General features: G+C 42.1%; 1 protein-coding gene across 1 annotated transcript in view; it reads left to right on the top strand.

Annotated features, from left to right (window-relative positions):
* SCN11A (sodium voltage-gated channel alpha subunit 11) overlaps positions 1-17,563 on the top strand; it is a 131,010-nt gene that overhangs the window by 51,511 nt on the left and 61,936 nt on the right. Inside the window, exons 3-6 of the mRNA XM_037030552.1 lie at positions 3,360-3,633; positions 8,263-8,381; positions 9,645-9,767; positions 17,189-17,317. Of these exons, the coding sequence (XP_036886447.1) occupies positions 3,367-3,633; positions 8,263-8,381; positions 9,645-9,767; positions 17,189-17,317 (638 nt within the window). The 5' untranslated portion in view covers positions 3,360-3,366. The remainder of the gene's footprint in view (positions 1-3,359; positions 3,634-8,262; positions 8,382-9,644; positions 9,768-17,188; positions 17,318-17,563) is intronic.

The raw sequence follows: 17,563 nt of genomic DNA, 5'->3' as shown, positions 1-17,563 counted from the left end.
GATTTCAGTCCCCTCTGCTGCTTCCCACAAGCAAATTGGGCCCTTCTGGTGCTGATTTTTGTATGGGTAGGCTTGTGTACATTCTAGGATCCTGTGGGTCTCTCCAACAAACTCTCCTGTGAGGCTGGGAGTCTTTTCCTGCACCCCAACCCCCACAGGTGTTATCAATAGGTGTTTTGAGCCTTTAATTCCTGGCACTGCGACTCAGGTTGCAGAGTCTGTCTTGCTCCCCAATTTCACCTGGTTTATCTGTGTGCGAATGTGGGACCGCCCAGTCAGCCGTCCTGTGCACAATGCCTCACTTTACAATTGCCGCCATGCTGGGTTTGCCCACTGCCTCCCTACACCTGGGTTCTGCCAGCTGCCACCTGCACGCTGGAGGTGCCTTTCGCACCTGGTGCCACCACTTTTTGTGCCACGACCCATCTCTGCTCAGGTGCCTGACTCCACCCCACTTATTGGTCTGGATGAATTTGTCTATTTTGTCTCCTTGGTTGTCCAACTTCCATACAGTTCAATTTTCTGTCAGTTCTGGTTGTTATTTTGTTTCTAAATTATTGTTCTTATTTTGGTTGTGGGAGGAGGCACAGTGTGTCTACCTACGGCTCCATCTTGGTCGGAAGTCAAGACCTCAATATTACTTTTAAGATGTGGTTCTTTAGTTATTTCATCATGTATGATAAACTTTAATGTATGACGTTTTAGGGGTTGTCAATTTTGTTTTGTGTTATTTATTTATATCAAATCTTTTTCCCTCAAGAACCAAGGAAAAACATCCCTAGGATCAGAATAGCAGGGCCAGAGTGCCCAGTTTCTTCTTTAGCAGCCTCATATGGTAGCAGCCCTCCACTGGATGCCTTGCTATAACTTAGCATAAGGTCCAGTTTTTACATCGAGGGTCTTCCTCAGCTCATTCATTTTATAGGATCAACTAGCATCCATATGCCTTTGACTGCAAAATACTTCATTCCTATCTTGAATCCCTATCTTTCATGAGCTCTACAGCCAAATACAGTAGAGTCACACTATATGCCGACTTAATTTATACAAATGCAATATGTATGTTTCTGAGAGACAGAGGAATGGAATGGAAGGAAAGAAAAAGGGAGGGGACAGGAGGAGACAGAGACTCATTAAGCGGTATGTCCAATTCTATCATCCAGACAAATCTGTAATGATGAGTGGGACAGAAGGCAGTGAGTCTGCAGTTCACTTGTTTCATTTCAGTTGACATATGGCTCACACACTGTGAACATCACATTGCCCTTAGTGTATTTAAAGATACTATGTTGCTGTTACTATGTCCCTTAAACACAATCCAGTTGCTTTGGGGATTAACTGAAGAAAGAATGATTGGTTCTGGCAGTGGAAGGAAAGTGACTGTATTGAATTTGTTGAGCAGTGGGTTGGGATGCCGTTTCAATAGGGTGACTTCCTGAGGGATTGTCAAGAGAAGTTTTGACAATTTTTTTCATATGTGCTATTTTCAGAGCCTGACATATATAAGCTGTGATTTCTCTGTATTCAAGCATCTCCTGGTTCTCTTCACTTCCAGGTCCCACAGGCAGCTTTAGTTTCATGTGTTTTAAATCGAGTTTTTCCCCCCAAAGCTTCTTCTTCCTCTAGTGATTTTTATCTGAGTGAGTAGTATCACTCTTTGACTCAGCCGCTCAAGCCAAGAACCTTAGTTCCCTACAGTCCTCAAATCTTTCCCTTCCCATTGATCACTTGTCAAGGCTATTTCTTAACTGTCCGTCAAGTCCATCCACTCCATTAGGTCATCCTCAGTGGCTGTGATTTGCGGTATGGTTTCCAGGCTGATTTCCCCGATTCTAGCCTCCCTTCTCCTTCAGCCCCTTCCCACGCCCTATTCATTCTTACCAGTTAGAGGCGTATTAAGAAACACAACTTGATAATGTTGCTTCTCTGTAACAGTAAGCAACAACAATAACAACCCACTGTTTAGCAACGCCCATTACCCTCAGGGTGAAGTCCATGTCTTTACTAATGATGTTAGGGCCCTGCATGCTCTTGCAATGCTGACTAGAGCCTTTTCTAGCCACTCCACTCCACAAACTCTCCTTTCCTGGCAAACAGAACTTGTTGATGCACACCCCATTCTTTTTCACTCAGGGATCCCTGTGCATGTCATATGCTCCTCCTGCAACACTCCGAAGTCTCCCTTTTTCTTGTCCGAGTCTCATATCTCCTTCAGTTCTCAACTGAGACAGTAAAGCTTTGGTAGGCCATCCCCCATTCCCCGAATTAGATGCCTATCCTACACAGATGTAGCTCCCTCTACTTCTCACTGTAGTAGCATTTGTCTTACTCTGCTGTAACTCCCTGTCCGTTATCTGTCTTCTCCATTATACCAGGGTGGCGTAACTGTAGGACCAAGAGGAGGGACTGTGGTTTTTTCGTCAGTGGTGTCTAGCACTATGCCTAGCACAGATACTGAGCACATGGTTGTTGAATGAACAAACTAATGCTATGTTGAATTCCCCTTCAGAATTCCCTGGAGTGCTTTTTTACCATCTGGAGTGGTTTGAGAGTCAATCTGAGGTTGGCATTCAGTAAATAAGAAAGGAGAGTATGTCTTTCATGGGGAATTAAGGCATTCAACCTGAACACTATTGCTTTTTCTCAGTCTAGTTTTAAGCCTGAGGTTGAAGAGAAAGTCCTTGTAAAGGGGCCAGGACAGCTGTCATCCCATGACAGAGTGACCCTATTAGCTTGGGCAAATCCTTACTGATTTCTTGGGGTCTCACTTCGGCCAGGTCTGTGTCTCAGAAGTAGAGAGCTGGCATAGGATCATGGATGTTAGTACAAATGTGCATGCCCTTGTCTCATTCCATCACATCTTAAGAACTTTGCTGGCCAGATGTGAGAAAACAGCCATGCACTTAGTTGTGATTTTACAACCCATAGCTGTAGGTCATTTGATTCCCTACTCCTTCCTCTCCTATTCACACTGTGGCCATTGTCTACCTCCTGCCTCTCTTCAGTAGCTCAGCTGGTTGGTCCTTATTGTCTTGCTCTATGCTTGGGTCTGAATTTTAGAGACCAGGCTTCTTCTGCCTCTTGCTCCAAATTCAACTTCCTACCTGTCCCTTGATCCTCCAGGAATGATGCCCCACTTTGATCTTACCTGTGTCCAAAGTTCCTGCTATACTCACAGTGGTGGTCACTTCTTCTCACCTGTCCCACAGTCAATAAGCTCCCAGGCCCCCTCACCTCAGTCTCAACTATTATAGACCCCATGGCATTGTCCTTTGGAGGAGAGAAGAATGCTAGGGAAGGTTGTGTGCTCTCTACCTCTCAGAGCTCTCTAAGGAGCTGCTTTTTGTCTCTGTCCCAAGGGTGAAAATGGACGACTGGTGCTACCCAGTGATCTTCCCAGATGCGAGGAACTTCCGCCCCTTCACTCCTGAATCTCTGGCTGCAATTGAGAAGCGGATTGCCATCCAAAAGGAGAAAAAGAAGCTCAAAGACCCGACTGTGGCAGAACCCCAGCCTCGACCTCAGCTTGACCTAAAGGCATCCAGGAAGTTGCCCAAGCTCTATGGTGACATTCCTCGTGAGCTGGTAGCAAAGCCCCTGGAAGACTTGGACCCTTTCTACAGAAATCATAAGGTAGCTCCCTGGGGAGGCTCATGTTTTTTAACTGTGCAGTTGTAACTGATGTTACAAGGATCTTCAAATGCTGATTTGGAGGTTTGCAGGTGGCAGACTATACTTCTCCTTTGCTGTTACCCTTTGTCATTGCCTTCATAGTCCTGCGGACTCCATTCAGTCCTCATTTTCTCTCTGTAATGCTTGTCATGGAGAACAACATGAAGACTAGGAGCAGCAGAAAGGTTAAGACAAGAACAGAGACCAAAAAATGGTATCAGAAAGAGGACTGGCTTAGCAGTCAGAAAAGTTGGGTGTAAGCCATTTCAATGATTGACTTTATAACTTTGGGTAAATAACTTCACTAATCCTAATTTTTCTCATCCACAAAATGGGAATAGTGCCTGTTTCCCCTGCTCTACAGTGTAGACATGCTGTGGAATCACTTTATGAGCTGTACAACATTGTACCTGTGTGAAGGATTAATATTGCTGTCCAGGATTGTCCAGTTTAGCAACAAGAGTTTACGCTGAAAGCTTTTTAGAGTTTACCACTAAAAAAGCTTTAGGCAGTAGGCTTTGTAGGCTGTTATTAGTCTTATGAAGGTCGAAACCCTAGAGCAGTGATTTTCAACCTTGGCACACTGATGCGCTGCAGGGGGTGTACTGGTGTGCCTGCGAGAATCTTTAAAACATGCAATGCCTGGTTATTTTGTCAGAGGCCTAACTTCTTTTCCCTTAGATGGCCAAATTTTAAAAAAGTTGACAACAGCCAATACAACAATGGCCGTTTGTTGTGAATGAATCAAAATTATACCTATTTTTTGTCAGATCCGAAAAAAATTCAATATTTTTTTTTGGTGTGCCAAAAACTTTGGTAATTAGTTTACGTGTGCTGTGAGATGAAAGAGGTTGAAAATCACTGCCCTAGACCACCACTTGACACATAATCAGAGCTCAGTAAATTAAAAGTAAAAATATGGTAATCAAGTGGACACATGCAGATTACATGTAAGCCCCATGCCAGTATGTGATAGGCTTGCTGTTTCATCTGTCTGGATGTAGTTCTTGGAGGAAAATTCTAGTAAAACTTTGTAAAAGGGGCCCAAGTGAGGAAATGTGAATGCTGTGTTCCTCTGTTGGCTGTTTGAAAGCCCAGGGCGACAGTGAGGACAGTGCTCTGCAGACCATCCCTTTCAGGAAAGGCTCAGAAGACCTTGTCATTACCATCTCACTGTGTGATCCAGCTGAGAATGGAAAGCCCACCTCATTGGACTGAGGCCAGAGAGGAAGGAGGCTGGGGAGTTTGAGAGAAGTCCTGGAAAACATGGGATGCTGAGAGCATCCTTCTCTAGCAACCATGAGAAATTGATCTCTCCAGAGAAAAAGTGCCTGGTTTGATCCAGACTCTGTCCAGTGGGGTCTGTATGTTGTGGATGTGATGAACAAATTCACATCCAAATTCACATTCACTGAAGAAGTCCTGTGGAGAAAAGGGAAGGCACAGCCTCTCTCTGAGAGAGAGAGAGCACCCTGACCCTTGCCTGGACAGGCTTTTATTGCTGGGAGCATTACCTCAAGGAAGGTCTTCATTCATCATTGTCAGGCAGTAATGATCAAACAATAGATAACATTCAAAGAACTATGAGGGCTTCTTCTAAGTCAGGGTCAGTCAGTTAAAGGGCCATAAAAGTTTGGGGAAACAAACTCATTCATGCTTGGACCCTTATCAGAAAATTGAGGACATTCTTAGCAAAGTAGGATTTTACAGGATTTTATGCATTCTTTCTTAGGCCTGATTGCCCAGGGAACCCGCCCTTTCCAGCACAGGGCTGCACCACCCTCCAACATTGTTTCAGGCTTAAGTCAGGCAAGGGAAGTCAGGCAGCCAAGAGATTAGGAGACTTCTTGCAGACAGAATGAGGACTCATGCTGTGTCAAAGCCAAGGGGCAAGAGTCCATCACTCCCTTTTTCTATAGCCCCCCATGTTCTTCCCTGAGGGCCTCTTTGCCATAATACCTGTTTTAGGTTGTCTCTGCCTTGAGGAATCTTACCCATCATTGGCTAACCAGCCATCCACCCCGGGGGCCAAGCAGTATGAAGTAAAAGGGGGCAGAGGCAGCACCCCTACCAGGAAGATAAGCTTTGTTTCCTTAGTGGCTTGTGATCCCAAGGTCCTTTACTCAGCTTTAGCCATGGGGGTTACAGCTTCTGAAACCAGGCAGGGCAGTTCCCAACATTGGTTTTTATGTCCTTGAATTGGGGTAGATTTAGGGTTACCAAGCAAAATGGGGACCATCTGTATAGAGGAAAGTAGTGAATGAAAGGGAAAGATAAGAAAAGGGAAGAGAAATGAAGGAGCATAAACACTCCAATATTTCTCCTTCTCCTTATGCCCCAGATTCTGGGGGCTTTTGGGAGGTAGAGTCTTCAGTGTGAATTAACTGCTTGAGGCCTCCTTCTGTGTCAAGGCTGGATAGGAGACCCATGAGGTAGGCAGCAGCTTGGTATGTTGTAGACAGTCCTGGAGGACAGGTCCTGTTCTCACCTGGATGGACGTTCTAGAAGTATCTCTTCTCAGCCTGGGTCCTCCCTTCAAATCAGAAGACACAATACTTGTTTAGAGCTCCATGCGTCTATGACCTCACATGGCCAGTACTCTCAACAGTTATATGAAGTATGTGTGGTAGTTAATGTTCCATCTTACAGATAAGGAAACCATAGACTAGATGGGGAAGTGGCTTATGCCAGGCCAAACAGACAGTAAGGGGTGGAGCTGGGACTCAAATCCAAGGGCACTTTATGTAGTTGCAGGCCACTTCTGCTCTTTAGGAGCTTCCATTTTGAAGACTCACAGGGAAAGGGGTGGAGATGTGTCAGCAAGCAGGCAGAAGGAGCTGGTACCTATCATTATAATCATTAAAATCCTGGCAAGTGTAGTTAAATACACCATTAGTTGAAATATTTAAAGCAGTCAGAGGAAGCGTTAATAAAATATCAAAATCAAAGGGCACAGAAACAGAGCCATGTCATGCCACCTATTAATCTGGGGTTACCCACCTCAAGGATAGGTTTGCTTTCTGCCCCTGAATTGTGTCTTGGGCTCCTGAGCTCATTCATGAGTTTTAAAGAACCCACTGGCCCATTTCATTTTGTAACAGAATGTCTCCTAGTCCACAGTTTCCTGCAGCTACATGGTCAGCAGACAAGTACATTCCAGCAGCTAAGTGGAGCAAGGTTGATGGTTGGCAGTAGCTGAAGTTCTGGTACTTGAGCTAAGGCAGCACCCACCTGCCGTCTTGGCCCTTGGTGACAAGGCCTGTCTTTCCTGTCTGAGAAGGTGCTGGATTACATGTCATGTAGTACTTTTTGCAAGTCTGAAAGGGACAGTGACACAGGGAGACAGGAATGACACTTGTTCTGTGAAGGCTTTTGTAAATAACAGCCTTAAGGACACATAAAGGAACAGGTATATTACAGTGAAATGTAAAGAGGGAGGTCTGGGTGTGGATGTTGAGTGCAGGGTATTGTGCGAGGGGGAGCTGCTTTGTTCCCTGAGCCCAGGAAGATGTGCTAGGGGGCAAGGGGTTCAGGTTTGGTGTAATTCAGGGGGGCCCAACTGGGCACTGGCAGGGGGACAGTGCACCATTTGGCAGGTCTGTCCTGGTTGGCATCCCTGGACATACCCATTTAAAGGCCAGTGGAGCCTCTGGTCATTATGGCAATCACAAATGCCTGCATGCCTTTCCAGATGCCATCTGTGGAGTTTCCCCTGCCAGGTGAGAACCCCAGGCGGATTTGCCTCTATGTCCATGGGGGATTGGAGAGCAAGGCTGGGGACCTTGACAGCTTTTTTATTGAAGATCCTTGAGGTTAGATTGATTGGCTGTCTCACATTGAACCTCTCAAACACAACAATATGGACTCTCTAGGTCCCTGACTATTCGAAGATTCATTATAAAGTTTTCATTAGTATTCAAAATAATCTGCTGAATGTGAATGTTTCATTCCACTTCCATCTCTTCCATTTCTCTTCTAGTTCTTGTCTCTGTAGATAGCACCTTAGAGCACAGGTGGCAAACACAAGGCCCATGGGCACAATCCGGCCCTCCACCTTGTTTTATCCACCTGGCACCTTGTTTCTACCCAGTAGCAGTGCCGTGCTCCTTGCCCCTATTAAGAAGTAGTTACATTTACACAGTCCTAAATTACATTCGGCCCTTTGAAGGCAACTGAGAGGCTGATGTGGCCCCTAGTTAAAATGAGTTTGACACCCCTGCCTTAGAGAGTACAACATGAAGAGCTTCGTTTGCCTCAGTTATCACACTTCACACCTGTTTTCTTTATTTGCAGGGCCATGTGCTCCATCTCTGCAGCCTCCAGAGTATTCCAATAGGTGAACAGGCCACAGCCCAACACTTATCTCAGGGTTCCGAGTGAGACCCAGGCCACGTGGGGACACCTGTTGGCTTCCAGAGTCACAGTGTTGGCTGTCACTTCAGGCTCTTTGTGCCAATTCTCCAATCAGGAGCTGTATTTAAAGCCAATCTATACTCAGCCCACAGTTCCACTGAATTTTCTCTAAATGAACTCATGGTAAATACTGTTTTCTCACTACATGTAATTCCTGTTGTGTTTGGTCTTTTGCAGACATTTATGGTGTTGAACAAAAAAAGAACAATCTACCGCTTCAGTGCCAAGCGAGCCTTGTTCATTTTTGGGCCTTTCAATTCAATCCGAAGTTTAACCATTAGAATCTCAGTCCATTCATATCCTTTTGTTGCATCTTTTACTGAGTCCAGGCCCTGTGAAAAGTGCATGTGCCCCAGAGTGTTCATGTGTTTGAGTGGAAATAGCTCATTCTTTTAACCAGTAGTGGTGAAGGGCCTACTGCTGCATGGCAGGACTGTGCTAGTGCTGGGTGTGAACAAGGTGTGGTCCTCTCCTGGGATCCTTGGCCTTAGAAGGAGCTGGGGCAAAGGCAGGCCGATTGCTGTAGTGAGATGGGCAGCTTGGAAGTGCTAGTATGGAGAAGCACTGCTATGCTTTGGAGGCATCAAGGAGGGCTTCCTGGAGAAAGAAGCATCTCAGATGAGACCCAAAGGTGCTAAACTGTCCACTTGTGCACCATATTTAGCTGATAAATGTGTTATGTTGGACCTACGCAATGTTTAGAACTTTTTGGAAACGCTCTCTGATGTTGAAAGTCCAGGTTACTAGCTTCTCTTGAAAAATGGAGCCTCTGTCAAAGCTAGGCCTGCACTTCCTCCTACCTGGCCAAATTGGTATAGTGAGAAAGTACAGCCTCTTTTAGAGGGGACGTACAAGCTCCATATCACCACATGTTCACCCCTCCCTGTGACCCAGCATCAACTCATCTCACCCTGTTATGTGACTGGCCGGGCTCTTAAAACTTTGAGTTTGCAACCCCCATCTTAGGGATAGAGACAGGCAGGAATCACTGAGCATTTCTTGTGTGTGCAGGGTTGGAGCAGACTGTAGGAAGTTTTAGACTGGGGAAGGTTGTAAAAGACATGGATTGGTAGACAGAATTAAGTTTTGAAGAGAAGGAGAAGGAATAACTCTTTGGGTTGGGTACCCTAGAAGCAGGGCCTGAAAAAGGGATTTTTATTTCAGTAATTTAATAGAGGAGTGCTCTCTGGAGAAAGAGAAAGGGAGGCAGGATGAAGCAAAAAGAGGAGGCAAGCAAGGGTGGGGTCACAGCTGAGCTCCTGCCAACCTGAGCCCACAGGGAGTTCTGGGGCACGAGTTACTGCAGAGCTGCACAGCCTGGAGGCCAGGGACCAGCTTTCTGTGAGTCTCAGTCAGTCAGACTGTGGAAAGGGGTTGTAGCCCTCCAGGTGAGGAGGCCGCCATTCCACCCAAGGGAGGGGCAGCTGTGGGATGTTCTCAGCCAACACTCATGGTTAGCAGACAGGTGCACCTGCACAGAGGGGACCCATGGCCTCTACTGTAATATCTGATGACACATGCCATCCTGCAGTGTACTTGCCTTAATAGATGTTGGTCACATTGTTCAGCATGTTCATCATCTGCACTGTCATTGTCAACTGCGTGTTCATGGCCACTAGTGGGAAGGAGAACAGTACTATGGAGGGCAGTTTTACTTCTGCTAATCCTGCTACTTATGCCGAGTAAGTGTCCGTCCTGTTTTTAAACAAGTGCGCCTAAAAAAAGTTATACCTTTATGTATGTATAGAGAGAAAGAGAGAGAGTATGTTAGCTTAGGTATATAGAGAAAGAAAAAGTCATCCATGATTTCAATCCCCCAACATAATGCTGGCAGAGTCAATTATATATATATATGATTATTTTAAAAGGCCTTTAAAAATTACATTGGTAGTTAGCAACACACATGTCTAGGTTTTAAGTGGTTTTCTTTGTGCCTACATAGTTTTTTAGGAATCTATTTTGATGGCTATATAATATTTTAACAGGTGAGTAAACCATAACTTAATCATTCTAACATTTTGCCATGAGGAATAGCATTGCAATAGGCAACTTTTTACATAAAACTACTTTTCAGAAATTATTATTTTTTTAGGTTGGAGTCTTAGAAATGTATTTACCAGGTCAAAAGGTACACTTTAATGCTTTAAACATATATATTGACAAAATATTTTCCGAAAAGTTTGTAACAATTAATCTGCTATCTGCAGTATATTCTGACAAGCAGTTGTGCTACATTCTTGCCAGCAGTAAATGTTTCCTTCATTAGTTTATGGATTTAAAAATACTTGCATTTCCTTAATTTCCTATCTGGAAATTTTTTTTTGTTTTAGTTTGTGGATTTGTATTTCCATTTGCCCATGTATCATTTTTGGTTTTTTCCCGGTCAGTTTGAGTTAGTTCTTTTTATAATTACTATATTAACTTCTAGTACTTTTTAATTGGTTATTCAGACATACACATACACATAAATTTTTTTAACTTAGAAAGTTCTGTTTCAATTAATATTCTTTTATATGTTGTCCTAGTTTTTCTGGTTTAACATATTTACTGCTTTAGTCTTTCAGGAATATATGAATAATAAATTCAATAGATAATAAGAGTCTGTTCATTTTTATCACACATTTAACCATGTGATGAAACTACCCTAGTCAATGTACAGAACCTTCCAGCCACCCCCCCAGAGTTTCCTCATGACTCTTTGCAGCCAATATCCTACCCACCACTCAACCTCAGGCAAAAACTGGTCTGCTTTCTGTCATTTTAAACTGGTTTTGCCTTTCCTAGAATTTCTTGTAAATAGGATCATATAGTTTGTATGATACCATAATTTTGTGTCTGGCTTCTTCCACCTTGTATAATGTTTTGAGATGCATTTATGCTATTGTATGTGTCACTAGCTTTTTCCCCTTTTCGTTGCTGAATTGTAGTCTATTGTATGGGCATACTACAATTTGTTTGCCCATTCACCTGTTGGTGGACATTTGGATCGCTTCTGGTTTTATTGGCTACTACAAATAAAGCCATTATGAACATTTCTGTATAAAGTCTTTTTGTGGATATGTGTTTGCATTTCTCTTGAATGAATATCCAGTGGTGTACTTGCTGGGTCTTAGGATAAGTACATGACTAGGTTTGTAAGAAACTGCCATAGTTTTCCAAAGCGGCTGCACTGTTTTACATTCCTGCCAGCAATATATGAAAGTTTCAAAATCTTTATTAATTTCCTCTATTAACTTACTTTGATTTTAATATACTCTTCTATTTCTAGCTTCTTAAGGTAGAAAATTAAATACTTGGTTGTAGATCTTCTTATCTTGTACAATTGTAGTTATAAATTTCCATGCAAACATTGCTTTAACTGCATCCCACAGATTTTGACAATTGTGTTTTTATTACCTTTCAAAGGTTCAAAATACTGCCTACTTTTTATTGTGATTCCTTCTTTGTCCCATGTGTATTTAGAAGTGTGTCTTTAAATTTCCAAATATTTTATGCTTTTCTAGTTGTCTTACTGTTATTGATTTCCAGTTTAATTCTGTTGTGGTTAGTAAAATACTCTCTAAGACTTCAATCTTTTGAAATCAAGAGAAACTTGTTTTATGGTCTTCCTTGGGAGTGTTTTGTGTGCATTTGCAAACAGTGTGGATTCTGCAGTTGTTTGGTATGACATTCTGTAAATGGTTGGTTACATTCAGGTGGTCAATATGTTATTTAGATCTTTTATAACTTTACTGCTTCTATTAGCATTTCTGTGAGTTACTGAAGAGAGGCTTGAAATTTCCACAGATTTGTCCATTCTCTTTCTCCTTTTATTAATTTTTGCTTCATGTATTTTGCAGCACTTTTATTAGGCATATGGACATTTATGGCTGTTATATCTTCCTGATGTATGCATTTTTATCATTATGAAATGCCCTTCTTTGTTTCTAGTAATATTCCTTGTAATATTTGTTTTGTCTGATATTAATATAGCTACTAAGTTTTCTTATGCTCAGTGTTAGCATGGTGTATCTTTTTCTATCACTTTACTCTCAACCCTTTTGTGTTTTGTATTTATTGTGTATCTTTTGTAAAGAACATATAGTTGGATTTTGTTTTTTTTATGCAGTCTATCCAATCTGTTTTTTTTTAAACATTTTATTTATTTATCTTTAGAGGGGAAGGGAAGGAGAGAAGTATCAATGTATGGTTGTCTCTCGTGAGTCCCCTGCTGGAAACTGGCCTGCAACCCAGGCATGTGCCCTGACTGGGAATCGAACCGCGATCCTGTGGTTTGCAGTGTTTGTTTTGTTTTTGATGGTATATTTAATTCACTTGCATTTAATGTAATTTTGGATAGGCTTGAATCTAGGTCTACTGTTTTTCTATTGATCTCATTTTCTGTTCATTTGCTCTTGTTGTTTCTCCTTTCCTGTCTTTTTTTGTGTTAATCAGGTATATTTAGTATTTCATTGTAGTCCTCTATTGGCTTTTTAGCTTTACTTCTTTGCACTATTTTTTAGTGGTTGTGCCCTCTCTGTTGCTGGGTGGAACCTGGAATCTGGTTAAAGCCAGCAAGCTCAGGGGGCTGTGCCTTGGAACAGGGGCACAGTGGATACCTCCAGGAATAGAAACCCTCCTGGCAGCATCACTGGGGGAAATGGCTTTCCCTCTGAGAACTGGCTGTTCCATGTGAGGAGCTAACTGCGAGTGCAGGGGCTACTGCTCACTGTTTACAGTCGTGTCTCTGAGGCCTTTGTGGTCGAAAGAGTGGGACCCATAGAAGAGACAGATTCAAGAGATAGCATTGCTCCCATAGCAGTGGTTTGCCCTGCCCAGCACTTCTGGAGAGATGTAATGAGTCCTTTCTTCCCATTAACAGGGAGCAGTGGCTCAGCTGAAACCTAATTTGCTCAAGGCCATTTTCACCACTAAAAGACCCATGAGGCAGAGATATGAAAAAACAAAAAACCCTGATCTAGTCTGTAGGGAAGTGGCTTGAGGGAGGTGGTGGCATCGGACCAGTAATGGTTGCATGAGAGAGGGTCTAAGAAGAGGTCGTTGAACATGTTCTCATAAAAGAAAGCATGCAGCTGAGTAGTTGGGCCCATAGGGGGGATTTGTTTTAGTAGTCTTTGGTCAGAAAACTTTTAAATGGGGAAACTTGATCCAAGTTAATGACTCTGAGAGAGTGAATACAGAAGTCCCCTAGGACCAGGCAATGGTGTTCTGTTAACCTCCTTGGACACCACCTGTGGCCATGCTGAGTACCTTAACTATGCTTGACCTCACAGTGACACACTCCAGAGGGCCTCACTTGCCTGATGGATTGGGGCTTCCTCATTTTGGAACTTCTAAGCCCTGTTTTCTACTGGTGGACATGGCTCTATTCCATGTCAAATGTCATCTTGGTCTGCCTTTCCCGCCATGGACCAGGCTTCTGCTGAAAAAGAGAACAGTAGGGGTGGGAGGTGGGAGGCTGGATGGTCAGGCTGAGATGGCAGTCGGGCTGCCGTCTCTTCTGCTTGAGATCTAAATGAAGACTTGGAAACTCCCCACAGATCTGCAATTATAGCCTTTTCCCAAAATACCTGTAAATGTATAGATTATACCTGAGTTTAAAAAATGGTATTTCGGAGAAGACATTAATTAATATTCTGTGTTTATCTGTCACCTAAAAGGTGACCAGCTTAGAAAAGGGCTGGAAGAGAGAGGAGTTCTTTCCTGTGGCAACTTTATGAGCATTTCTTCTCTTTAACTTGGCTGCTTTGGGATTTTTCAAGTTTTCAAGATTTGTTCTTTAGCTTTGAGGGGTAACAATAACTAGACAGCCTACCAGAAAAGATCCACTTTTAGTATGAACCAACAGATTGTTTGAATTGATTGTGTTGGTCCCCAAAGCAGAACCAGAGTGTGCACACAGACCCACTGTTTTTGACAGCTTGGGCTTCTAATAAGAGAACAAGGGTATTGTGTTTTCTTTGAAGGAGGAAGAAGGGAAAGAAGGGAAATAAATTAGAGGATAGACAGGATGAGGGACTCAGGAAAGAAAATAAAAATAGTTTTTAAAAAATTGTGGCAAAATACACATTACATAAAATTTACTGTCTTAACCATTTTTAAGTGTACAGTTCAGTGGCATTGAGTACATTCACATGGCTGGGCAACCATTACCACTATTCATATTCAGAACTCTTTTCATCTTGCAAAACTGAAACTCAGTACCCATTAAATAATAACTCTCCATTTTGCCCTCCCCTTCATTCCCTGGCAAGTACCCTTCTATCTTCTATCTCTATGTGGTATTTGACTACTCTGGGTTCTTCATATAAGTGAAATCATACAGTGTTTGCCTTTTTTAACTGGTTTATTTCTTTTAGCATAATGACCTTAAGGTTCATCCATGTTGTAGCATGTCACAGGACTTCCTGCCTTTTAAAGGTTGAATGATATTTCATTGTATGTACCACATTTTATTGATCTATTTATCTGTCAGTGGACATTTGGGTTCCTTCCACTTCTTGGCTGTTGTGAATAGTGCTGGTATAAACATGGGTGTGCAAATATCTCTTTGAGGCTCTGCTTTTAATTCTTTTGTATATATGCCCAGATGCAGGATTGCTGGATCATGTAGCAATTCTATTTTCCTTTTTTTGAGGAACCCCAATATTATTTATTTATTTATATTTTTTTTATTTAACTTTTGTTCAAGTACAGTTTTCTTTCTTGTATTCCCAGCCCCCCCTAGTATTTTTTATAGTAGCTATATCATTTTACAGTTCCACCTATAGCGTACAAGGGTTCCAATTTCTCCATATCCTCATCAACACTCATTATTTTTTTTTAATTAATTAATTAATTTATTTATCTTTAGAGGGGAAGGAGAGAGGGAGAGAGACATCAATGTATGGTTGCCTTTCGCGCCTCCCCTGCTGGGAGTTGGCCTGCAACCCAGGCTGTACCCTGACTGGGAATTGAACCGCGATTCTCTGGTTCACAGGCCTGTGCTCAATCCACTGAGCTACGCCAGCCAGGGCCTCTGTTTTTTTTAAGTATCCATTCTAATGGCTACAAGGTGATATCTCATGGTGGTTTTGATTTACATTTCCCTGATGATTAGTGATATCGGGCATCTTTTCATATTCTTACTGACTATTTGTATAACATCTTTGGAGAAATGTCCATTCAAGTAGTTTGACCATTTTAATTTTTTAAAAAGATTTTATTTATTTATCTTTAGAGAGGAAGGGAAGGAAAGGAAAGAAACATCAATGCATGGTTGCCTCTCATGAGTCCCCCACCGGGAACCGGCCTGCAACCCAGGCATGTGCCCCGACTGGGAATTGAACCACGACTGTGTGGCTCACAGGCCCGAGCTCAATCCACTGAGCTACACCAGCCAGGGCTAATTTTTTAATTTTGTATTCATTTTTTATTGTTGTTCAATTATAGTTGTTGCCATTTTCCCCCATTGTTTTCCCCTGCCCTGCTCACACATACCTTCCACATTCAGTTTTCCCCCCTGTTGTCCTTGTCCATGGGTCCTTTATATACATGCCTTCTACATGTTAAGAGTACACTGTTAACAAATTGTATTTGTATTATAATTACTTACTTATTTTATTATTATTGTTGTTCAAGTACAGTTGTCTCCATTTCCCTCCACCATTCCTTCCCTCCTCACCCATCCCCATCTCCCACCCTTGATGCTACCAATAGCCAAGTATTGGAAGCAACCTAAGTGCCCATCAGTAAATGAGTGGATCAAAAAACCGTGGTACATTTACACAATGGAATATTATGCAGCAGAAAGAAAGAAGGAGCTCCTACCTTTCAATGGCAGCATGGATGGATCTGGAGAGCATTATGCTAAATAAAGTAAGCCAGGTGGTGAAAGACAAATACCACATGATCTCACCTATAAGTGGAACCTAATCAACAAAACAAACAAGCAAGCAAAATATTACCCGAGACATTGAAATAAAGAAGAGACTGATAGTAACCAGAGAGGGAGGGGGAAGGGAAAATGGGGGGAACAAGGGGAAGGGTCATCAAGGAAGATGTATATAGTTTTACCATTTTAAAATCAGATTATTTGATTATTTGTTGTTGTTTGTTGATGAGTCACAGGAGTTCTTTATATAATCTGGATATTAACCTCTCATTAAATATATGATTTGCAAATATTTTATTCTAGGAGGTTTATACTTTCTGGTATTACATTTAGCTCTTTAATCCACTTTGAGTTCATTGTTTTACATGGTATAAAATAAGGGTTCAGCTTCATCCTTTTTCATGTGGGTATTGAGTTTTCCCAACCCTGTTTATTGAAAAAAACTGTTCTTTTTCCATTGAATAGTTTTGGCACTCTTGCTGAAAATCATTTGACCATATATGTGAGGGCTTATTTTTGGGCTTTCTATTCTATTCTGCTGGTCTGCATGTCTGTCTGTATGTCAACATCACACTGTTTTGATTACTTTAGCTTTAAGATAAATTTTAATATAACAAAGTGTGAGACCTCAAACTTTGTTCTTTTTCAAGATTGTTTTGGCTATTCTTGGCTCTTTGAAATTTCATATAAATTTCAGGATGCAGTTTTTTTTTATTTCTACCAAAAGTGTCATTGCGATTTTGATAGGGATTGTATTGAATTTATAGTTCACTTTGAGTAATGTGAACACCTTAACAATATTGTCTTCCAATCCATGAACATGGAATGTGGAAAGATTCAGGTTTTACCCTTGTGATTTACTTTCTTTATGTCTTTGCCATTATCCCCTTATGTACATCAGAGGGACAACTCTGAAAAGCAGTGACAAACTACAGTCCCGAGACTTAGGGTCCCATCATGGCTGAAACTACTGTCAAGATTATGGCTGTGAAACTAGGCATTGTAAAGCAGTTTTACAACTTTATCCATGGGCCCATTTCTCAGAAATTCTAACTACCAGAACTTGCTTGAGGAGCTTGACTTTCTGAACTCTGGCTTGCTAAAGACCAGAATGTTAAATGTCATATTGAAATGGATAAAACCTAATCAAGGCCAGACAAGACAGGTGGGCACTCTGCTTTTTATATCACTTACCATATTTCTTCTTGTTCTGAATGATTTGCTTTGTAGGTATGTCTTCACTGGGATTTATATATTTGAAGCGTTGATAAAAATATTGGCAAGAGGCTTTATTTTGGATGAGTTTTCTTTTCTTCGAGATCCATGGAACTGGCTGGACTCCGTTGTCATTGCAACAGCGTAAGAAAGTTCAAGATTTTTATACAAGAGATACAGGATTGGAAAGAAGCCTGTTGGCTCACATCAGGGCTCAGTGTGAATCCATGTGTGTGGCTAAGTGTGGTCTAGGAATTCCTTGAGCTCTGGGTGCAGTGTTGGTTGGCCCTGAACAGCACCATGCAGGCAATTGGCCAGAGGCCTCCATGCACAAATTTATTTCTAGGCCAATCCTCATACTCTCATTCCTCCAGCCATTTATTCACCAAA

The sequence above is a fragment of the Sturnira hondurensis genome, unplaced genomic scaffold (assembly GCF_014824575.4).
Source record: "Sturnira hondurensis isolate 20B ecotype Veracruz unplaced genomic scaffold, ASM1482457v3 Scaffold0020787, whole genome shotgun sequence".
Taxonomy (NCBI): domain Eukaryota; kingdom Metazoa; phylum Chordata; class Mammalia; order Chiroptera; family Phyllostomidae; genus Sturnira; species Sturnira hondurensis.
Note: the sequence above shows the minus strand (reverse complement) of the source record. Positions and strands in the feature narration are given on the sequence as shown.